This window comes from Molossus molossus, unplaced genomic scaffold, assembly GCF_014108415.1.
Source record: "Molossus molossus isolate mMolMol1 unplaced genomic scaffold, mMolMol1.p scaffold_m16_p_15, whole genome shotgun sequence".
NCBI lineage: Eukaryota > Metazoa > Chordata > Mammalia > Chiroptera > Molossidae > Molossus > Molossus molossus.
This window is the reverse complement of record NW_023425350.1, coordinates 18807778-18827631: the sequence shown is the minus strand read 5'-3', so window position 1 is coordinate 18827631 and position 19854 is coordinate 18807778. Positions and strand designations below refer to the sequence as shown.

The 19854-nt window shown below is 43.7% G+C and overlaps 1 protein-coding gene and 1 pseudogene across 1 annotated transcript in view; both read left to right on the top strand.

Moving 5' to 3' along the window:
- The first annotated feature begins 2269 nt into the window (after window positions 1–2269).
- Window positions 2270–19854, top strand: part of ALK (ALK receptor tyrosine kinase) — a 594344-nt gene continuing 576759 nt past the window's right edge. Inside the window, exon 1 of the mRNA XM_036262276.1 lies at window positions 2270–3594. Coding sequence (XP_036118169.1) covers window positions 2919–3594 — 676 coding nt within the window. The 5' untranslated portion in view covers window positions 2270–2918. The remainder of the gene's footprint in view (window positions 3595–19854) is intronic.
- Window positions 13993–15021, top strand: LOC118631069 (annotated as a pseudogene).

The following is a 19854-nucleotide window of genomic DNA, read 5'->3' as shown; positions in this document are numbered from 1 at the left end:
GATGGAGTGGGGAGTAAAAGGGCCTACATTTTAGTCTTTATAACATTTTAAATGGAAAATCATTCTTTGATCAGTGTGCATGCCAACAAAACCTGATGAAAATTTAAATTTATATGCTCACATACGAGGAAAGTATGAACCTCCATACCCTTTCATTCCTCTTCTCTTTCTCTTCCTCCCTCCACCTAGGTGGGAGCATCATTTCTTCTCCTTAGGTCAAATCAGTCTTTTCCCTTAAATTTACAGAGTCAAAGTACCAGTTTGAGTTCCAGGGAGAGGACAGTTGCCTACCAAATTAAGAGAGTTGCCAAACATAGAGCAGAAAACAAGTCATTCCTAGAATATGTATCTATATGTAGTTGAAGAATTCTGCAAGATTACTGCCACTCCACACCCAGCCACTTTCTTTGTGTAGATGGCTGACTCCGAGGTTCCCAGGAATATGTTCAAATAATAGAAGGCTCACAAATTTATATATATTTGTTAATACTCACCCAAGGATCGAACCTGCAATCCCTTGACCAGGAATCAAACCCAAAACCTTTCCATGCTTGGGCTGATGCTCTAACCACTGAGCACACCAGCCAGGGCCAATATATATATGTTATTAGGTCTTCCAGTTGCCACAGGCAGTACCACAATGCTCAAAAGAGCCCAGCCTGGGAGAGCAGGGACCCTGCTTGGCCACCACCTCCTGTGGGGCAGTGGACAAGTGACTACAGCCTTTGGTGACTCAGTGAGGGAGATTAAACTCTACTCATGCTCTGACTCCACCAGGAAACTCCTCTGCTACCCACCAGGCTCTGAGCTCCTCAAGGGGGATCTTGACTTATTTTTAACTCCCACAGTCAGCACAAGCCTTGACAGTCAACTTTTGAGAAGAAGAACCAGAGAGCTTTGTGTGAACCGAAGATTGTGTCTTGTCTCTGGTTCTAGTGAAGGACTTGTTGTAACGGTCATTATCCGAGTTCTGTGTTGGGAGCTGGGGAGAGATGAAGGGAAGGAGACCAGAGGTGCAGTCCTTACTTCACAGGTGAATAAAAAAGGCCTGCAGGGGTTCTGATTCTCAAGGCTGTGAGCAAGAGTCTCAGGTCATTATTCCTTCCAGCGAAGTCACCCTAGACCTTCTTGGCTTGTTACTCAGAGGGGTGGGGGTGGCGGTGGTATTGTAGCTTATGAGGCACATATAACTATGTGATCCAAGGAAAATCAATTAAGATTTCTACGACTCAATTCCTCATCTTTAACACTGGAATTTAAAATATTTATCTTGCAGAAACTGAAGGAGGTGATACATGAAAGCATTAGTCTGAGAAAATACAGGGGGCGGGTGGCTGGCAGGTCTGAAAAGTATTTATTGTAGCTGAAGAACTCTGCGAGATAACGTCCACTCCCCACCCTGACAACTTTCCTTGGGTAGATGGCCGACTGCAAGGTTCCCAGGAATACGTTCAAATAATAGAAGGGTCACAGAAGAGTCAGGGTCCTAATCCAAGCTGTCCTCGGAATTGGCAATGTCGCCCTGTCCCTTCTTCCCCTTCTTCTTAACCCTCGCCTGTAGTTTTATTCCAGAACCCGATTTTCCGAAGTTGGACCCGTTGAATCTCTTAAATGCATAATTAGGGAGAGTGCTTGATTGCCAAGGCCTCTTCTGTCCTCCCATTTATCTAAAACCAGCTTCGGTTCACACGGAGAAATAGGGCAGGGAATCTGGAGGAGGGGGAAGGAAGGAGAGAGAAGAGGGATGAGGGATGGGCGGGGCCGGCTCTGTGCTTTTCTCAATGAATGTCGAGGCTTAGGAGCCGACATCGCCACGTCATTGGTTGGCGGATGCGAGCGGGGCGGGGCGGGCCTGCGTGGGTCCGGCAGCGGCGGGAGTTGGCTTTGGAGTCCCGCCCCTACCGAGTCCCTGCGTCTCCCGGCGCGCTCCCAGCTCGCTGCAAGTGGCGGGCGCCCAGGCAGATGTGAGCCAGCGGCTCTGGGGGAGGCAGCGGCGGTAGCCCCAGGCACCTACCGCTGCCGCTGCCCGGAGGGTCGCAGGGCCACGCGGCGCCTTCCGGCCGCCCTCCGGTCAGCCTCTCCGAAGACATGGAGGCTGCCGCTGGGTGAGGACGGGGCAGCAAGATTTCGGGCTCTCCGCTCTGAACGCTGGCTCGCGGCTGCTGCCGCCCGGGCCCTTTGGCGGTGCCTAAGAACTCAGAACAGACGCGGGAGGAAAGCGAGGACGCTGCTGCAAACTTGCGCCGCGGCGGCCTGAGCCTCCGCTTCCCAGGGCGGGGGCTCGGTTCGAGCCCAGAAGTTTAGCGAGCTGTGCAGCACAGACTTCCCACTGCGGAGGGTCGCGGGAGGGCACCCGAGAAAGCAGTCCCTGCCCTCGCCACCCCCCACTCCCGACGACGGGTGAGAAGCTCAGAGGAGCCCCAAAGAGTGCAGCAGCCGTCCAGGACAGCGGACGACAGCTCAGAGCCACCGTTCCCAGCTGGAAACTTGCGGAGGTTTGGAGGCTAATCGAGAGCGGACAGACCACAGCTCAGGCCTCCGGAGGCAGGAGAGGACGGTACCCAACTGCCACCTCCCTTCGACCAGAGTACTTTCTCTCCTCCCGGAGCCCAGCCAGCCACAAACGGGGCCCAGCGCTCGGCGCGGTGCGTAAGCAGCACAACAGGCTCCCAGCTGCTGAGCCTGGTGAGCTTCGGGTCTCCTGACACGCCCCTCAGCTTTCAGCCCCGTTTTACTGAGACTCCCGCTGGCCTCCTTGCAGGGAGAGAACCGAGTGTACGCATCATTCCACAGAGATCTGGTGGAAGGAGCTTTCAGGACCAAGGACTGTTTGGAGCCCCTTCCAATTTGGGTAGCGAAGGGTGAGGCTGGATTCCGGGGAGTCAGGAGACTAGGAAAAATAGCCTTTCTCTAGCGGGATGGGAGCCACAGGACTCCTCTGGCTGCTGCTGCCTCTGCTCTCAGCAACAGCTTCGGGCCCCGGAGCCGAGACTGGGACCGGCCAGCGCGTGGGCTCACCGGGCGTGGGGTCGGCGCTGCAGCCCCGGGAGCCGCTTAGCTACTCGCGCCTGCAGAGGAAGAGCTTGGCGGTGGACTTCGTGGTGCCCTCGCTCTTCCGCGTCTATGCCCGGGAGCTGCTGCTGCCGCCGCCGCCCCTCTCGCAGCCAAAGGCTAGCCGGCCGGAGGCGCGCGGCTCGCTGGCTCTAGATTGCGCCCCACTGCTTAAGCTAGTGGGGCCACCAGCCGGAGTCTCCAGGACCGCAGAAGCCAGCTCGCCAGCCCCGGCACGGACGCTGTCCAGGGTGCTGAAGGCCGGCTCGGTTCGTAAGCTCCGGCGGGCCAAGCAGCTGGTACTGGAATTGGGAGAGGAGGCGATCCTGGAGGGCTGCGTCGGCCCCCCAGAGGAGGCGAATGCAGGGCTGCTCCAGTTCAACCTCAGCGAGCTGTTCAGCTGGTGGATTCGCCACGGCGAAGGGCGGTTGAGGATCCGCCTGATGCCTGAGAAGAAGGCGTCAGAAGTCGGCAGAGAGGGAAAGCTGTCAGCAGCGATCCGCGCCTCCCAGCCCCGCCTTCTCTTTCAGATCTTCGGGACCGGTGAGCAGTTCCCGCCTGAGCTTGCAGGAATTTGATTTTTTTTAGATACATCAATTTGTGTCTAAAATCACTGTCAATTAACTCCTGTTTCCAAAACCTCAGCCTCTGGTTCTTAGCCCTCCTCCTCCTTCTGCAAACCTTTCCCCCCAATTTGACTATATTTTCTTATTTATTTATAAGGTAGTCACTCCTTAAGGGTCTTCGTTCCTCTTCAGCCACCAAATTGGAAGAAAAGTTTTCTGCTCTTGGCAGAATGCCTCCTGATTTACACGGGGTCCCAGTCAAAATTGGATCTCCTTCTCTGGGGGCCCTTGAAACAGTTGAAATGCCCCTATTACTTGTATATTTCAAGTTTAGTTCTAGATCTCAAAACTATTGCCCACCTTCCCTTCCTCTTGTTCCTCTTCTTGGCCAGCACAGGTTTGGATAATGTGGTACACTTTCTCAGGAAATGTAGAATTCCTCCTCATATTATTGAATTCCACCCAGCTGTTTCCCTCAAAAGTTGGGTTACCTAAGAATTGCCTTTTCTTCATTAATTCATTTTACTCCTCCCAACCCCAGTTTGCTATCTACTCTCAAACTCTTGTTCTTCCTCTCAGATGTTGGGAGAGTCCTAGAGGAACTAAGGGACAGGGGACAGGAGGGAGATGTGAAGAGAGGGAGTAAAGTGGCCAAGATTGTCTTCCTTTGGGGAGTCATTGTGAAGTCAGGGAGAGACAGTAGTTGACTTCCTCCTTTCCCCTGCCCCCTTTCTTCTCTCCAATTCTTAGCTTCAATTTCTGCAGCAGCAGCTCTGGATGATTGTCTCTGGCAGGCCCGTTTCACTGCAGATCACTCTGCTGGATACTCCTGAAATGAGGTTTCTGTTTCATTTACCCTCTCTTTTTCTGCCCATATTTGCTGAGTAGGGTGTGTGTGTGTAGGCACTAACTACTGTCTCTTTCCATAGTATCCTTTGATTGGAAAACCAGGTGGTTTTGAATGAATATTTCTCTTGTAAGACCACTGGGGAAAGACTCGTAAATAAAACATACCATGTAAATGAATGAGAAAGCTCAGAAAAGAAACCATGCCTTTTAAAAGCCTACACTAATTCCTTTGAGCAAACCAGCATCTTTTATGTCATTCTCATCATCAGAAATAAATGAAATTCTTATGCTCCACTGGTTACTAGTGTCTAGTATTAATTGGATGGAAAGCATTGAAAAAAGTCCACTGTAGAGCTACAAGTATCTTTGCATGCCCCCCAACACACATGCATACTCCCCCATACAGCCAATACTCTCATCAGCAGGGATATTCAGAAGCTGAGGTTACTCAGTCATTGCACAGCCAACATACTGGTATGTGGTTCCCACGCAAAACAGAGTTTGGATGCATGTTTCAACTTTAACATTAGTGTTATTAACATCCAAAATGACCCCTTTCTACTCAATGCTGGGATATATATTAATCCATAGTAAGAGACAGGGTCTGATGAGTTTAATAGTGTCTTCTGTGAACTGAGTTAGGAGACCAGTACTTTTGTTTCACCACAGATACTTTGTAAAGAACAGCTGTGCTTTAATGTCATCATGGTTTCTGTGGTTTATACATGCAACATTCTCATTTAGCACCTAATGTTTTTGTAATGGATATAAAAATGACTTCTCTGGGAATGGGGATTTTTTCCACTTTCATGTCTATGAGCATCTCTAGAACTTTCCCATCACCTCTTGCTAAGTGACCATAGGCCCTAGCAGTTTAGATCAGCTATTGTTAGATGTTGGTGACAGGCAAAAAGGGTCCTATCTGCAGTCCTGAAATTACCTACTACAGGCAGGTTGTATGAAGTTATTGGTGGGTGTCTCTGAAGAGTCACATGTGTAATGCATTTGAAGAGTGTATTCTAGTCCAGCCTTAGATAAAAGATGAAGCTGCTGAGTGGGGGAGTTTCGTGTAGAGAGGAGCGTGCTTGGAGAGCTGCTCTGATACTGACAGTAGGGAAGCACTGTGAGCATCCCAAGTCCTCCCTCAGCAGCACAGTCCACTTGGCAGCTGGACCAAGCCGTATGCATCATTTGACACATCCAGCAATCCTGGTTTGAGAAAGAGCCAGGATTCTGCCATTAAAAAGCTAGAACTTTTGGCCAAGCATTTTTCAGCAGGATTGGGATCAAATGATAATTGATGGGATCAAATAAGACACTAAGTATAACTGGATGAGCTCCCCATGACCTGTAGAGAGACAGACAGCTTATTGAAAAGCACTTTGGGCCTTGTGGTGATCACACTTGGAACAGGCTGGACTCTCCTGCTCTGAGACATATACTGTCTTCAGTTAGGCATCTGTTCATGCAGGACTAGCTTCTTGTCTTACTTACCACTGCCTCCCCAGCCTCATTCAGATATAGTCTCTACTGCAAGACCTCCCCATGGAGCACAGTAGCAGATCTAGACTGCCAGGGCCTATGGTCACTTAACAAAAGGTGATGGGAAAGCTCTAGAGATGCTCATAGACATGAAAGTGGAAAAAATCCCCATTCCCAGAGAAGTCATTTTTATATCCATTACAAAAACATTAGGTGCTAAATGAGAATGTTGCATGTATAAACCACAGAAGCCACGATGACATTCACACACAGGGAATGGACACACCTTGCTATGTCATGTTTCATGTTTGGGGCAACATACGTCATGGTGGTTTTACTTATTTTCCTGTATGGAAATTTAAACTTAGATTCTCACACTTGGATTGATTTTACTATTTATCATTTTTGAGGAAATGCGTTTATTAATTTTATGTAGGCTGTGATTTATAGAAAATACATTTAACTCTTCCATGACATAGGGTCTTCACGTATACAAAGGAAAGATATGCACAACCTAGTTTATTTCTTCCTGATTCTGCCCGGTGACTGGTGGTCTGGTCTTGAGGGGCACAGCCATGCTAATGGGATTATCTGTTGGGAGGGAAGAGGAGAGGATGGGTGTGCGGCTACCCCTTGTGGTGAGGGGCCTAGGGCAGCCCACTTGTCTGACTGAAGATGGCTTCCTAAATCCCTAGGACCATGCCTAGGGGTGGGGTAGAAATGGAGAAGTACCCAGTGAGGACAAAGCAATACCTTTGTATTACTTGTGGTTTGGTTGTCTGAGAAGACAAAAGGGTGTCCGAGAGGCCTTATAACGCATGACATGCTAATGTTTTTTCTATGTGAGTTGCCTTGAACTCACAAATGGGATCAGCATTTCAAAGTCTGAGCAGCTCCCCAGAGCAGCCATTCGTGGAGAAGAGGTAGAGGCGATTGCTGGGACTGTACCAGTGCTAGTGCACCATTAGCCCAAACCTCTCCAGAGATGCCCACCTCGAGGCGACCGCGCTGCGTACAACTGCACTTTGTAGCCTGTTTTGTAGATGTTTTAACATCTTGCTTGTGCCGTTCCCTAGGCAGAGGCCTAGAGGATGATGACTTTGGGGACAGGAAGGCCTATTCCCCTGTAAGTGCTCCCCCTTTTCCCACTCCAGGAAAGGGGATAGATGACTGGGGGATTTACGTGTGCTGTGGAGAGGCCTGAGCAGTTCACAGCAGGTGTATGTGACCTAGTACACCCGACTCCTGGCTTCCCTGCCTGTCGGTCCTTTCCCACTTCATTTCTGGAAAGGGCAGGGAGCGCGAAGGAGATAAAGGGGGAACCGGAGCTCCCAGGAGGGACATCAGTTATTGGAGGCGAACTGGGAGAGTTGGAACTAGTCCAGAGAAGAGCAGAAAGCTGATTTAAGAGTTGAAGGGACAGATTTATGATGACAGATGAAAATAATTAAATATATACGGCTGGGCTAAGTGGCGATGAAGAGAAAGCTGTGGTAATGATCTACAGGCCTCTGAGGACTGGAGAGGAGTTGTTCAGTGGAGAGGAGTCCCAGAGAAGTAAGAGGATGATGCTTGCAGAGGGAAACTTCAGGTTAGGTATCAGGGAAACCTTATTTTCTGCAACTGATACTCCCCCTACTATGGAATGGAATTCCAATGGAGCAAAGAGAAAGGTGATATGTAGGTCAGACAAGCCGAAGAGTTCATAATTAATCAGTTCTATATGTTTAGATGTTGAGAAGCCACAGGGGTAAGGAGAGCTGGGATGGGGAGCAGTGGCAGGAATCAGGATCTTTGGGGATACAACTCTTTTTTTTATAATTACAAAAATTTTTTAAAATTTTTTAATTATAGTTGATGTACAAAATTATCTTACCTCCGGGTGTACAACATAGTGATTAGACAACTTACAAAGTGATTGACATGATGGGATATAACTCTTGAGAGCCCTTGAGTATTGGTGTTTCCAGGGAAAAAGAAAATAATTGCATATGTATCTTTGAAGTTGGTGGGAAGTGTTTACAAGAAGATTGTTAATGAAAAAAAAATATTTTGAAATTACTGGGTTTATTCTTTTCTGCCCCCAGATTAAACACAGTATCTCTCTGGGGTGTTGTCTGCATATCCAGTGGGGGCAGGCACACTCACCGGAGCATTAAGATGTATCTGTAGGTGTGTGCATCATCAAGTCATTAGGCAGAGCAGAAGGTACTTGTGTCTTGAGAAGATGAGGTCAGTTCTAGGGGACTCCTGCAGGCTACCTGAAAACCCTCTGTGATGCTGAGAGTAAATATGGCTATTTGAAAGGTGAAGTTCACTTAAATCCAATTGATCCTATCACAAACTTACAAAAGAAAAAGAAGGAAAACTCAGGAGAGGGTTCTATGTGGGGAGGAGAGTATTATCGTTTGAATGTTTTTATAAGGAAGTTTGTCTGCTGAAGGCCGGGAGGGACGAGCCTCCAGGGAGGAGAGAGGGAGAGCTGGGTCAGCAGAAGTCGCAGCCCTGCCGCTCTTTGGATTACTGCTTAGTACACTCACTTCGTGGGAATTTGCCCAGCCTGACTCCTAAGGAACCTTTTGCCTTTAGAACCATTATTACTGTCCTGGTACAGTTGTATGGGACTTCACAATTGATACAGTTCGTTCACATTGATCACTTTTACCTGTCCTACAGTAGGCAGGGCAAGTGTTTGTTTTATTTTACAGATGGAGTAACCAAAGCTAGATGTTTGAAAGCACTTTTTCAAGGTTATACAAGTAGAAAGTGGTAGATCTGGAGACTTTCACTTATGTATTGAGAGTTTATGAGATGCTAGATCCCATGCTAGGTACTGACGAGGACCACAGATCTCCTTTCTTCAAGTGAGGGCTCTTTCCACGGAGGGAATCATCCCAAGGGGCAGATTAGAAACAACCAAGACATGTGAATAGAGGAAAAACTTTAATTTATCCTTATTATAAGGCCATGCAACAAATATTTGGTGTTCAATAGCCATGATTTAGAAAAGTTTCTTAAAATTTTTGAGGCCCAGTTTTATTGTTAGAAAAATGGGAATAGTAACAGATCCTATCTCAAGGTGTTGTTATGGAGATTAAATGAGATGATATGTGTAAATCCTTAACCCAGTAAAATACACATAATAAAGTCCTCCATCAATATGAAGCATATGGTTTTCCCCAGGAGGAGCAGCCCCCCAGTGTGGCATACATATACATTTCAGTCTGTTTGGATGGTGCCATCTGGAGCTGCGCAGGCCTTATCCGTGGCCACACGTGGCAACCCTGCAGCAGCAGTTGTGATAGTGTGGGTTCCCCGTGCGACTGACTTCTAATTCCTAAGAGATAAGAGGTGGGATCTGGTGGAACCGGGGAGAGTGAGCCGGGTGGTAGTTTCTATTTCTTGCTGTGGGAGGCCTGTCTCTGAGTTGTGGATGAGAAGGATTGGAGTGTGGTATCTAATTCATTTCCATCAACTTGTATCCTCTTGTAGATCTTTTGACCCTGGATTCAGTCCAAACATTCAAGAACCATATTCACAGTCCAGTTATTTTTCTTCTATAGAAAGAAACCAAGCCTTCACTTTTTAAAGCGCATTACAGATGAGTAGTTTCAGATAGTGGATCTTCGGTGACAGAGAGTGATGTATGCAGTTCAAGCCCCTCCATGTCCAGAGTGGTGCTGGGCCAATGGCCTCTGGATCTCCTCTGCTGTAATTAGCTGGAGCTGTGTGTGCCCTTGCCTTACATTTCCAGCCTCACCATTCACTGTCAAGTGGAAGGCAGCACCGAGATGGAAAGTCCCGATTGGTTAATGGGCATGAGCCCATTACGAGCAGTTAAACCTTTGAGGTTCTATGGAAACACGTGGCCCAGATATTTGGGGGGGAGGCTGCTCAGGAAAGTGCCTTAACCTAAAAGAAGCAGTTAAGCATTCACACAGCATTTTATAGGTTGTTTTTTTTTTTAACTAAAAAATTTTTTTATGAGTCATAGCTGAGAAATTGCTTCCTAAAGAAGCACATGGACATCAGATCTGCTTGGGAGTAGATGAAGAATGGGGGGTATTGGTGGGAATGATCACAGGTGTTCAGGGGTCACACGGAGAGTGCTGTGAATGAGCAAGGGGCCCTATGGATGCCTCCTTCCTCACAGCACTGCACGTCCTCTGGTCCAGGATGTGGCCCGTGTTTCCTCATCCAGGGATGACCTGACTCTTCCACACAGGTCAAGCTGTGAGCAAGGAGAAGTTAAAAGAGGGTTTTGGCTTGGCAGTGAGGGGGTGAGAGGTGAGCCAGATTTCTCAGAACAACTTTTTTTTTTTCCTTCTAGTATATCTTGTGATGGATTTTCCAGCTGGGCTGTCCTGAGCTTGGGTCTTTTCCCAGGGAAATCAGAATCACTTTGTGATATAATGTAGGCATTCCAGAAAGTGGAAGGTCCCGGACTGGACAGAGGAGAGCTCCCTCGGGGCAGTTATACCTAACCACTCGTTTAATTAAAAGTCTTTTTACCTCGTCTCGTACCCTGGGGTTAAGTAACAACGTGTGCACGCAGAGGTAGGCAGTCAGACTTCTGGGAGTAAGGGAAAGGCTAAAGGGAGGCAACGAGCCAAAGGAAAATTTGAGCCATTAACTATGTTTTTCTTTTCCTCTTATTATCTTTTATTCAGTTTTCATTGGAATGTGGTTCATGAGGGTGGGCACCGGCAGGTCTCCTTTACAGATAGATCCTTTCCACATTCTCAGCCCAGATAATCAAAGTAAGTGTTCTGTAGCAGAGAGGACACTAGATTAGGAGACAGAAAACTTAGATTTTATTATATTTGCCTTTTATTAGCTTTGAAATCTTGTGAAACTCCCTTAATCTTGTTGTGTCTCTGGGTCTTTGTTCCTAAAGGAAATAATACAAAACTTGTCTTGACTTCCTCATGGAGTCTCTGTGAGTATTATATGAGATAACTTATATTAAAGGCTTCAATATAGATTATTCAGAAATAAATATATAAGGCAGCAGAACAATGAATATACAGGATCATAAACAGTGCTGAGATTCTGTTTCCTCCACCTATGGTTTCAGCCAGCCCTGTCTGTAGGAGCAGCAGAACGGAGGTCCCAGGCTCTGAGGCAGGTCTTGGGTTTCAGTTAACAGCTCAGTAGTCCTGACACAGGGTGATGTGGCCCCTCCCAGGGTTTCTCAAAATGTGGTTTTTTTTTTTTTTTCCATTGGAGTCAATTTTCTCAATTCCAGACTTTTCTGGAAATGAATCTCTGGTAGTGGGACATAGAACCTGCATTTTAACATCAGAAGATGATTTTATTTATTTTATTTATTTATTCATTTATTTATTTATTTTTTTCTTTATTGTTGAATGTATTACAGATGGTTCCTCATTTTTCCCTTAATGACCCCCTCCTTCCCACTCCTGCCCCCTCTGGCCTGCAAGGTTTCTTTTAAGAAATCAGCTGACAGTTTGATGGGAACTTCCTTATAGGTAACTAACTGCTTTGCTCTTGCTGCTTTTAAGATTCTCTCTTTTTCTTGAACCTTTTGCATTTTGATGATGATGTGTCTTGGTGTGGGCCTCTTGGGGTTCATCTTGTTTGGGGCTCTCTGTGCTTCCTGGACTTGTATGTCTGTTTCCTTCACCAAGCTAGGGAAGTTTTCTGTCATTATTTTTTCAAATAGGTTTTCAATTTCTTGCTCTCTCTCTCTTCTCCTTCTGGTACCCCCAAGATGCTAATGTTGGCATGCTTTAAGTTGTCCCAGAGGCTCCTTACACTATCCTCATTTTTTTGGATTCTTTTTTTTTTTTTTTTTGCTGTTCTGATTGGGTGTTTTTTGCTTTCTTATATTCCAAATCGATGCTTTGCTTCTTGGCTTTACCTACTCTACTATTGAATCTGTGTAAATTATTCTTTATTTCAGTTAGTGCATCCTTCATTTCTGACTGCTTCTTTTTTATGCTCTTGAGGCCCTCACTAAGTTCTCTGAGGTTCTCACTAAGTTCATTGAGCATCCTTTTAAGCAGTATTTTGAACTCAGCATCTGTTAGGTTGCTTATCTCCATTTTGCTTAGTTCTTTTCCTGGGGTTTTGTTCTGTTCTTTCATTTGGGACCTGTTTCTTTGTCTCCTCATTTTGGCTGCCTCCCTGTGTTTGTTTCTATGTATACTTAATGAGTGGTATGGGGCTAACTGAGACCAGATGCTGCTTGTTTGAAAGAATTTAGGAAAACCTGAAGCAGGATCCAAGACAGGCCAATCCTATGGTTAAGCAAATGGCAACAGCTTGGGTGGGCCTGAAAGTTGGGTGGGGCAAAGCCTCAGGGAATCACCAGGGCGGGGCTACCAGTATGAAGCAGGTTGTTGGAGTCCCAGATATGACAACTGTCTGCCACCCCAGGGAAGGGCTTACCAAAGGAACAAAGGCCTCTGACAGCACGTTTGTCCCGGAGAAAGCCCCCTCTCCAGCCCTTGCTCCAATGCCAAACAGCTCAGTTCTTCCTTGTATGTCTCTGGTGCCCCTCGAGCTGCCTCCCCTCCAAGCTTAGAGGGAGTGAGTCTGATAAGTCCATGTGCGGGCCCTTTAAGGAGCTGCCTGGGGCTCCAGCTGCCTCAGCCTCCCTGAGCCTCAGTTCCTGCTGGTTTTCCAGCCAGAAGTTATGGGGATTCTCTTCCTGGCACTGGAACCCTGAGCGGGGCACTTGGTGTGGGACGGGGACCCCTCAGTCCTCAGGGAGGACCTTCCCAGCCGAGGTGTCCTCCTGATTTTTATCCGCCACACATGGGTGTGGGACCAGCCCGTCTACCTCCGCCCCTCCTACCAGTCTGGATGTGGCTGCTGCCTTAATTCCGTAGTTGTAGGACTGCCATTCAGCTCGATTTCAGGCAGTTCTGGATGATGGTTGTTCTGTAGTTTAGTTGTAACTTTGATGTGGTTGTGGGAGGACGCGATACCGCGTTTATCTATCCGCTGTCTTGACTGGAAGTCCAGAAGATGATTTTTTAAAATTGAGGGATGACAAATATAATAAATTGTATTGAATCTATTAATCTTATGTACAGCTTGTGACAATTCACATGTGCAACATCTATATAATCACTGCTCAGATAAAGATACAGCACATCTCTTACATCCCAGAAAGTTTTCTCCAATCCTTTTCTAGTCCATATCTACCCCCTACCCAAAGTAACCATCCTTCTGATGTCACTGTCATCAATTAGTGTTTTTGAACTTCATGTAGATAGAATCATATATATGCAATCTTTTGTGTGAGGCTTCTTTTACTCAATGTGACTTCTGAAGGATTCATCAGTGTCGTGTATACCAGTATCTTTTCTTTCTTTTTTTTATTGCTGTGTTGTATTCTTTCATGTGAATATAAGGCAATTCATTTATCCATTTTCCTATCAAGGATTAGATTTATGGGAAATTAAAAGTAAAAGAGTATTCCAAATAATGGGTAGCATAAAGCCTAGATTTGGGCTTGAAACCCTGCTATACCATGTACTGGCCCACACTTACTTCTTTTCTTTGAAATTCAGTTTCTTATTTGTAAAGTAAAAAAAAGAAAACCCATCTTCCAGGGTTACTGTGATAATCAAATGGAGTAAGGCATGTAGTAGACCCTGACACACAGTTGGTCTTCAACAAGTGTTGGTATTTTCTCTGTTTTTGATTATTTCTTTTCCTTGGTGGCCAGAATTGATACTTCAGAAATTTCCTGAAGGAAGGAAGGGGAACATTTTTATAAGTGAGGCCATTAACTCACAGAGGTAAAAGTAATAACCAAGGACCATGTAATAATTTTTAATGAATGCTTTCATTTAAAGTTAACAAAATAATTTTAATAAAACAAATGTTTTTATACCAATTTTCAAAACTAACAAAGAAAATAAACTCTTAAATAGATAAATAAAAAATATTTAAAAAACTTCTTTGGTCTTACATTCAGATCAATTAAGGAAGAGAGAAAACCCCACTCCAACCTGGGTGAGGGTGGCGCGGGGTTTGTGTGGGGCCTGTGGGCCATGACACAGGCGCCATGGAGTTCGCCTGGCGCTCCCTGGCCCGGATGCCTGCGGCTGGCACACCTGGCATGGGGTACTGGCAGACTCTGTGGGGCGAAGGTGCACTGGCGTTGGCTCAGCCTGTCAGTCACTGAGATCATGAACTTGGCACCCTGCCTTCTGCAGCCCTGTCTGCGCCTTATGGGTTTGGACAAGCCCATTGAAACCTGGCTGCGGAATCTGCCATGTTCCTGGAGCATTGGTTTGGCAGCTGAACTGGGTTGTTTTCCAGATTGGTACATAGTATCCCTCTCTGGCACTGCAGCTGTTCTGATTCGTAGAGTAGGCTATACTATCACGGGCAGGTGGGACCGAGACTATGATAAAAAGGTTACAAGAAGAGCAAATTGCCCAATAGCTGCTGGAGACATTTCAACTTTTCAGTTCTTTGTTTTTCAGTGGAGAGAGCTGATCCTGGCACCAGGCGACTTACTAAAGTATAACTGTAGCTCTTGGGGCAGCATTCCTACCTCTTGGCATCACCTACCCACTAATAGGAAAGAATAATGTACTGGCCTCACTTAGCCTTGGGGTTCACTTTTAATTGGGGTGTATTACTTAGATGGTCTGCTGTTAAGGGCTCCTGTGATCCGTTTGCCTGCCTCTTTATTTTTCTGAAATTATGGGGGCTCTAAGTATGACACTGTCTGTGCCCAGCAGGATAAGAGAGATGATGCTCAGATTGGTGTTAAGTCTACGGCACTGAGATTTTGTGAAAATGCGAACAATGGCTTAGTGGCTTCAGTGTAGTGATGCGGGGATGCTGAGGCTGGTGGGAGTGAATGCCGGCCCGACGATGCCCTACTGCACTGCCCTGTCTGCTGGGGCCCATCTGACTCACCAGGTTTATGCTCTAGACATCCAGACCTGAGGATTGTTGGGAGAAATTTGCTTCCAACCAAACAATAGGACTAATAGTTTTTTTAGGGATTGTCCTCGGGAACTTGTGGAAAGAAAAGACAGATAAGACGAAGAAAAATATGTATAGTAGAATAGAAAATTAACAAATGAAGTTTATCTAGGAATTCTGAAATCAAACTTTTACAAGACATTCTCAGGTCTTGTTACTACATAATTAGATTTGAATAAGAGTCTTCTACTGGGTTAAAGAATTAAGAATCAGAAGATGAAGACTTAGAGCATATTTGCCTGGATTTTATTTCAAGTATTTACCAGGAAAATTTTTTCTCTGTCACAGAAACCTGGGACTCTTCAGGGTTTGAGACGACCTTGAGTGTTTAAGTTGATGCATTCTTCTGCTCCTTATAACTCTTACCTCTAGTTAGGGGAATTGTACGAGATTGGGCCCTTTAAAAGAAACCTGACATGTATCTCATCGAAATGAATGTGTGTAGGAAAAAATGTTCTCTCTTTTTAGGGTAAAATAAAAGCTGCCATGGAAAAGGTGGCACTTATTTTTCTTTCTTTCTTTTTTTTATTTTTTATCCTCACCCGAGGACATTTTTCCATTTTTTGTACAGATAGAGTGGGAGGGAGAAAGAGGAAGAGAGCGAGAGAGAGAGAAACATTGACGTGAAAGAGACACATCGAGTGGCTGCCACCCACATGACCAACCAGGGCCGGGGACAAACTGCAACCGAGGTACATGCCCTTAGTGGGAACCGAACCCGGGTCTCTCCAGACCGCAGGCCGACGCTCTAACTGCTGAGCAAAACCGGCCAGGGAGGCACTTATTTTTCTTTATTGTGACCTTTAATCACTGCCAAAAGCTGCAAGTCAGAAAACCATTGTTTCTTTATGTGTTAGGAGAATTTAAGTAAACTAACACGTTTCCTACTATACGTATTAAAAAACAAAGAGAAAAAAGTATAGAGGAGACAGAAAATGATAGGCAGAAATACAACCACATTTAAGAAAGAGAAAAAAATAACTGAGAATACAAGTAGAGAAACAGAAGAATGTGAAATAAATGGCAAAACAGAAGGCAGGAAGATAGGAAGCAGGAATCATCTCTTGGACACTGAGATACATCAATACAGAAAGAGACCAAAGAGTAGCAACAAGAGATTGGGGGAGAGGAGGGAAGGAAGAAGGAGGGAGCATTTGATTATTTCTAACCTGGAATGATTCTGACCTGGTGTCAAAATCTGCACTCTGAATCTATGGCCAACATTATATGATGTTTGTTTTCAATTTAATTGAAGTATAATTCACAGATAATAAATGCACCTAGTGGAAGTGCACATTTCATTTGTTTGACAAATGTACAGACCTGTGTACCCACCACTCTAATTAGGATATATAGAACATTTCTGTCGATCCCCACATAGTTCTTCTTGACTTTTTGCAATGAACTCTCTACACTTCCGTTTCAGGCAACTTCCGACTTGATTTCTGTCATAATAGATTAGTTTTGTCTGTATTGGAGGTTCGTATAAGTGGAATCATACAGCATATTGCCTTTTGTGTCTGGCTTCTTGCACTTAGAGCAATGCTTTTATTTGTGTTGTTGTGTGTATTAATAGTTTATTTCTTTTTATTGCCGAATAGTATTTCATTGTATGAATATACCACACTTAAAAATCTGGCCCTGGCTGGTTGCTAAGTGGTTAGAGCATTGGCCTGTGGACCAGAGAGACCCAGGTTCAGTTCCCACTAAGGGCACATACTCTCAAAAAAAAAATCTATTCATCTGTGTTGTTTCCATTTGGGGCTCTATGAATAAACCTGTTGTGAACATTTTGTGTACAAGTCATTTGTGGACATACACTGTTAGTTCTCTTAAATCCATATGGAATTCCTGGATTGTGTGGTCGATGTATGTTTAACTTTACAAGAGATGGAAAAACTGTTTTTCCAAGTAGTTGTACCACTTTATACTTCCAACAGTAATGTATGAGAGTTCTGTTTGCTCCACATCCTTGAAAAGACTTGGTATTATCAAAGTATGGCGGTTTCTCATGGTTTTACTTTATCTTCCTTTGCATTGTTTGTTTAGTATTACATAGAAAATCAGCCTAAATAACAACAACAGCAACGACACTGTATTATCTTTTATAGTTTCATTTTTCTTTATTGATAGGCTTTATTTCTTTTTAAGTGAACTTTAGCACTTTGTAGAAATTGGTTCATTTAATCTTAGTTATTGAGTTAACACAGGGTAAGTTGTTCATGATATTTTTTTTATGTTTGTAGTGTCAATAGTGATGTCTCCTTTTTCATACTTGATATTGGTAATTTGCATCATCTCCCTCTCTTTGTGGCAATTCTGACTAGAAGTGTACCAATTTTATTGATTTTATTTTTAAAAAAACCATCTGTTTGTGATACCAATTTCTTCTGTTTTTTTTTTTTTCTTATTTCAATTTTATTGATTTATGCTCTTACTTTATTATCTGTCCTTCATTTTGTTTGCCTTAGGTTTAATGTACTCTTCTTGTTTCTAGATTCTTAAGCTTAGGTAATTGATTTGACACTTTTCTGCTTTTTCTAATATGAGCTGTAATGCAAAAGTGTCCTCTAATACACGTTTTAACTACATTGTAAAAACGTCATTATATTGTAATGGAATTTCATTTATATTCAATTAAAATATTTTCTAATTATCCATTTGGCTTTCTCTTTGAACCATGGTTATTCATGTTGTTTTAGGTCAGGATATTTGGACATTTTCCCAACTACCTTTCTCTTACCGCTTTCTAGTTTCATTCTGATATTGTCTGAGAACATACTTGGTTTTATTTCAGTTTTTTAAAAAAATTTTAAGGTTTATTTTATGGTCTGTCTTGCTGAATGTTTCATGCATTCTTGAAAAGGACATATTTTCTGATGTTGTTGGGCGAAGTGTTCAGTCAATGTCAATTAGGTCAGTTTGGTTAATAGTTTTGTTCAGGTCTTTTGTATCCTTACTGATTTTCTGTCTGTGACATGTATTACCAATAGAGGAGTGCTAAAGTCTCCAAGTTTTTGTCTTGCCTATTTCTCCTTGCAATTCCATTAAATTTTGCTTCATGTATTTTGAATTATTAGGTGCCTACACATTTAGGATTGAGTCTTATCTTGATGATTTGACTCTCTTATTATTGTGTACTATTTCTTTTTATCCACAGTAGTATTCATATTTTGAAGTTTGGTTAATATTAATGTAGCCACTTATGTTTTTTTAAATTAGTGCTTGTATGGTATATTTGTTCTATCCTTTTACTTTTAATTTATGTCTTTATATTTGAAATGAGTTTATTGTAGAAAACATATAGTTGCATCTTGTGTGATTTTAAAAAATTCAATTTTATACAGTGATACCTCGGTTCTTGAACATAATTCGTTCCAGGAGGACGGTCGAGAACCGAATTGTTCGAGAACCGAAGTAATGAAACCAATAGGAAAGCGTGACTCCACAAAGCGTGACTCTCTCTGCACTCACACTGATGACGCGAGCAAGGCGCGCTGGGCCGAATGAACGCCATTCGGCTCAACTCGGCTCATCTCGGAAGTTCGAGTTCCAAATATTTGTTCGGAATCCGAGACAAAAGTTTCTCGAATCTCCATTTGGTCGAAAACCGAGGCGTTCGAGAACCGAGGTATCACTGTATTTGTCTTTAACTTGATCTGTTAAGCACTTGTAATTAATGTTATAATCAATATGTTGGATTTTGGTTTGCTATTTTATTATTTGAGGGTATTTTTTGTTTATCTCCCTGTTTTTTGTTTTTTTCTTGCTTCTTTCCAGACATCTTTTGAGGAATTTGAATATTTTTTAGTATTTCAGTTTTAAAATCTATTGTTTTTTGGCTATATCTCTTTGTACTACTAATGATTTTAGTGGTTGCTCTAGGGATTATATATAAATATAAATATAAATATATATATATTATACACACACACACACACACACACACACACTTTCATAGACTACTTTGAGTGGACATTTTGCTACTTCAAGTAAATTATAGAAACCATACAACCATATCAGTCCCCTAGGCATCAGCTCTGACCAGGAAATCGAACCAGCGACCTCCTGGTGCGTGGGACGATGCTCAACAACTGAGCCACACCAGCAGGGCTGTATAATACATATTTTAAATACTTAGGAGAAAAATAGTCTTTTATATTTGCTCAGATACACACTATTTTTCTTGTTCTTTCTTCTTCCTTAAAGTTCCGATTTTCCCTACCTTATCAGTTTTTTCCTTTAACTTAAAAAACTTCTTTAGCATTTATTTTTGAGCAGGTCTGATGGCAACAAACCCTCTTAGTTATTTTTTTAAAATCTGAGAATGTTCGTAATTCACCTCTATTTCTGAAATATGTTTTTACCGGACACAGAATTCTGGGTTGACAGTTCTTTCTTTTCACACTTTAAGAATGCTATACCTCTGTCCCTCATTGTTTCTGGTGCACATTCTGCCTTAAACTCTTCTTCCCTACACGAAGCTGTTTTCAAGATTTTTTCTTTGTTTTCGGTTCTCAGAAGTTTAATTATGACAAGTCATGCATGGTTTTATTTTACTTTTTCCTGTTTGTAGTTTGCTGAGATTCTGGAATCTATACATTTATGTCTTTCATGATTTGGGAAGTTTTCAGCCATTATTTTCCTCCTCCTCCTCCTCCTCCTCCTCCTCCTCCTCCTCCTTCTTCTTCTTCTTCTTCTTGTCCTTCTCCTTTCTCTTCTCTTCTGGTACTCTAGTTACATAGCTAGTAGACATTTTAATATAGTCTCATAAGCTCTTCAGGCTCTGCTAATTTATTTATTTTTTCTCTTTGTTCTGTAGATAGAATAGTTTCTATTATCTATCCTCAAGTTCACTGACTCTTTCCTCTGTTTCCATTTTGCTGTAATTTTTAATTTTAGATATTGTGTTTTTCAGTTAAACTTT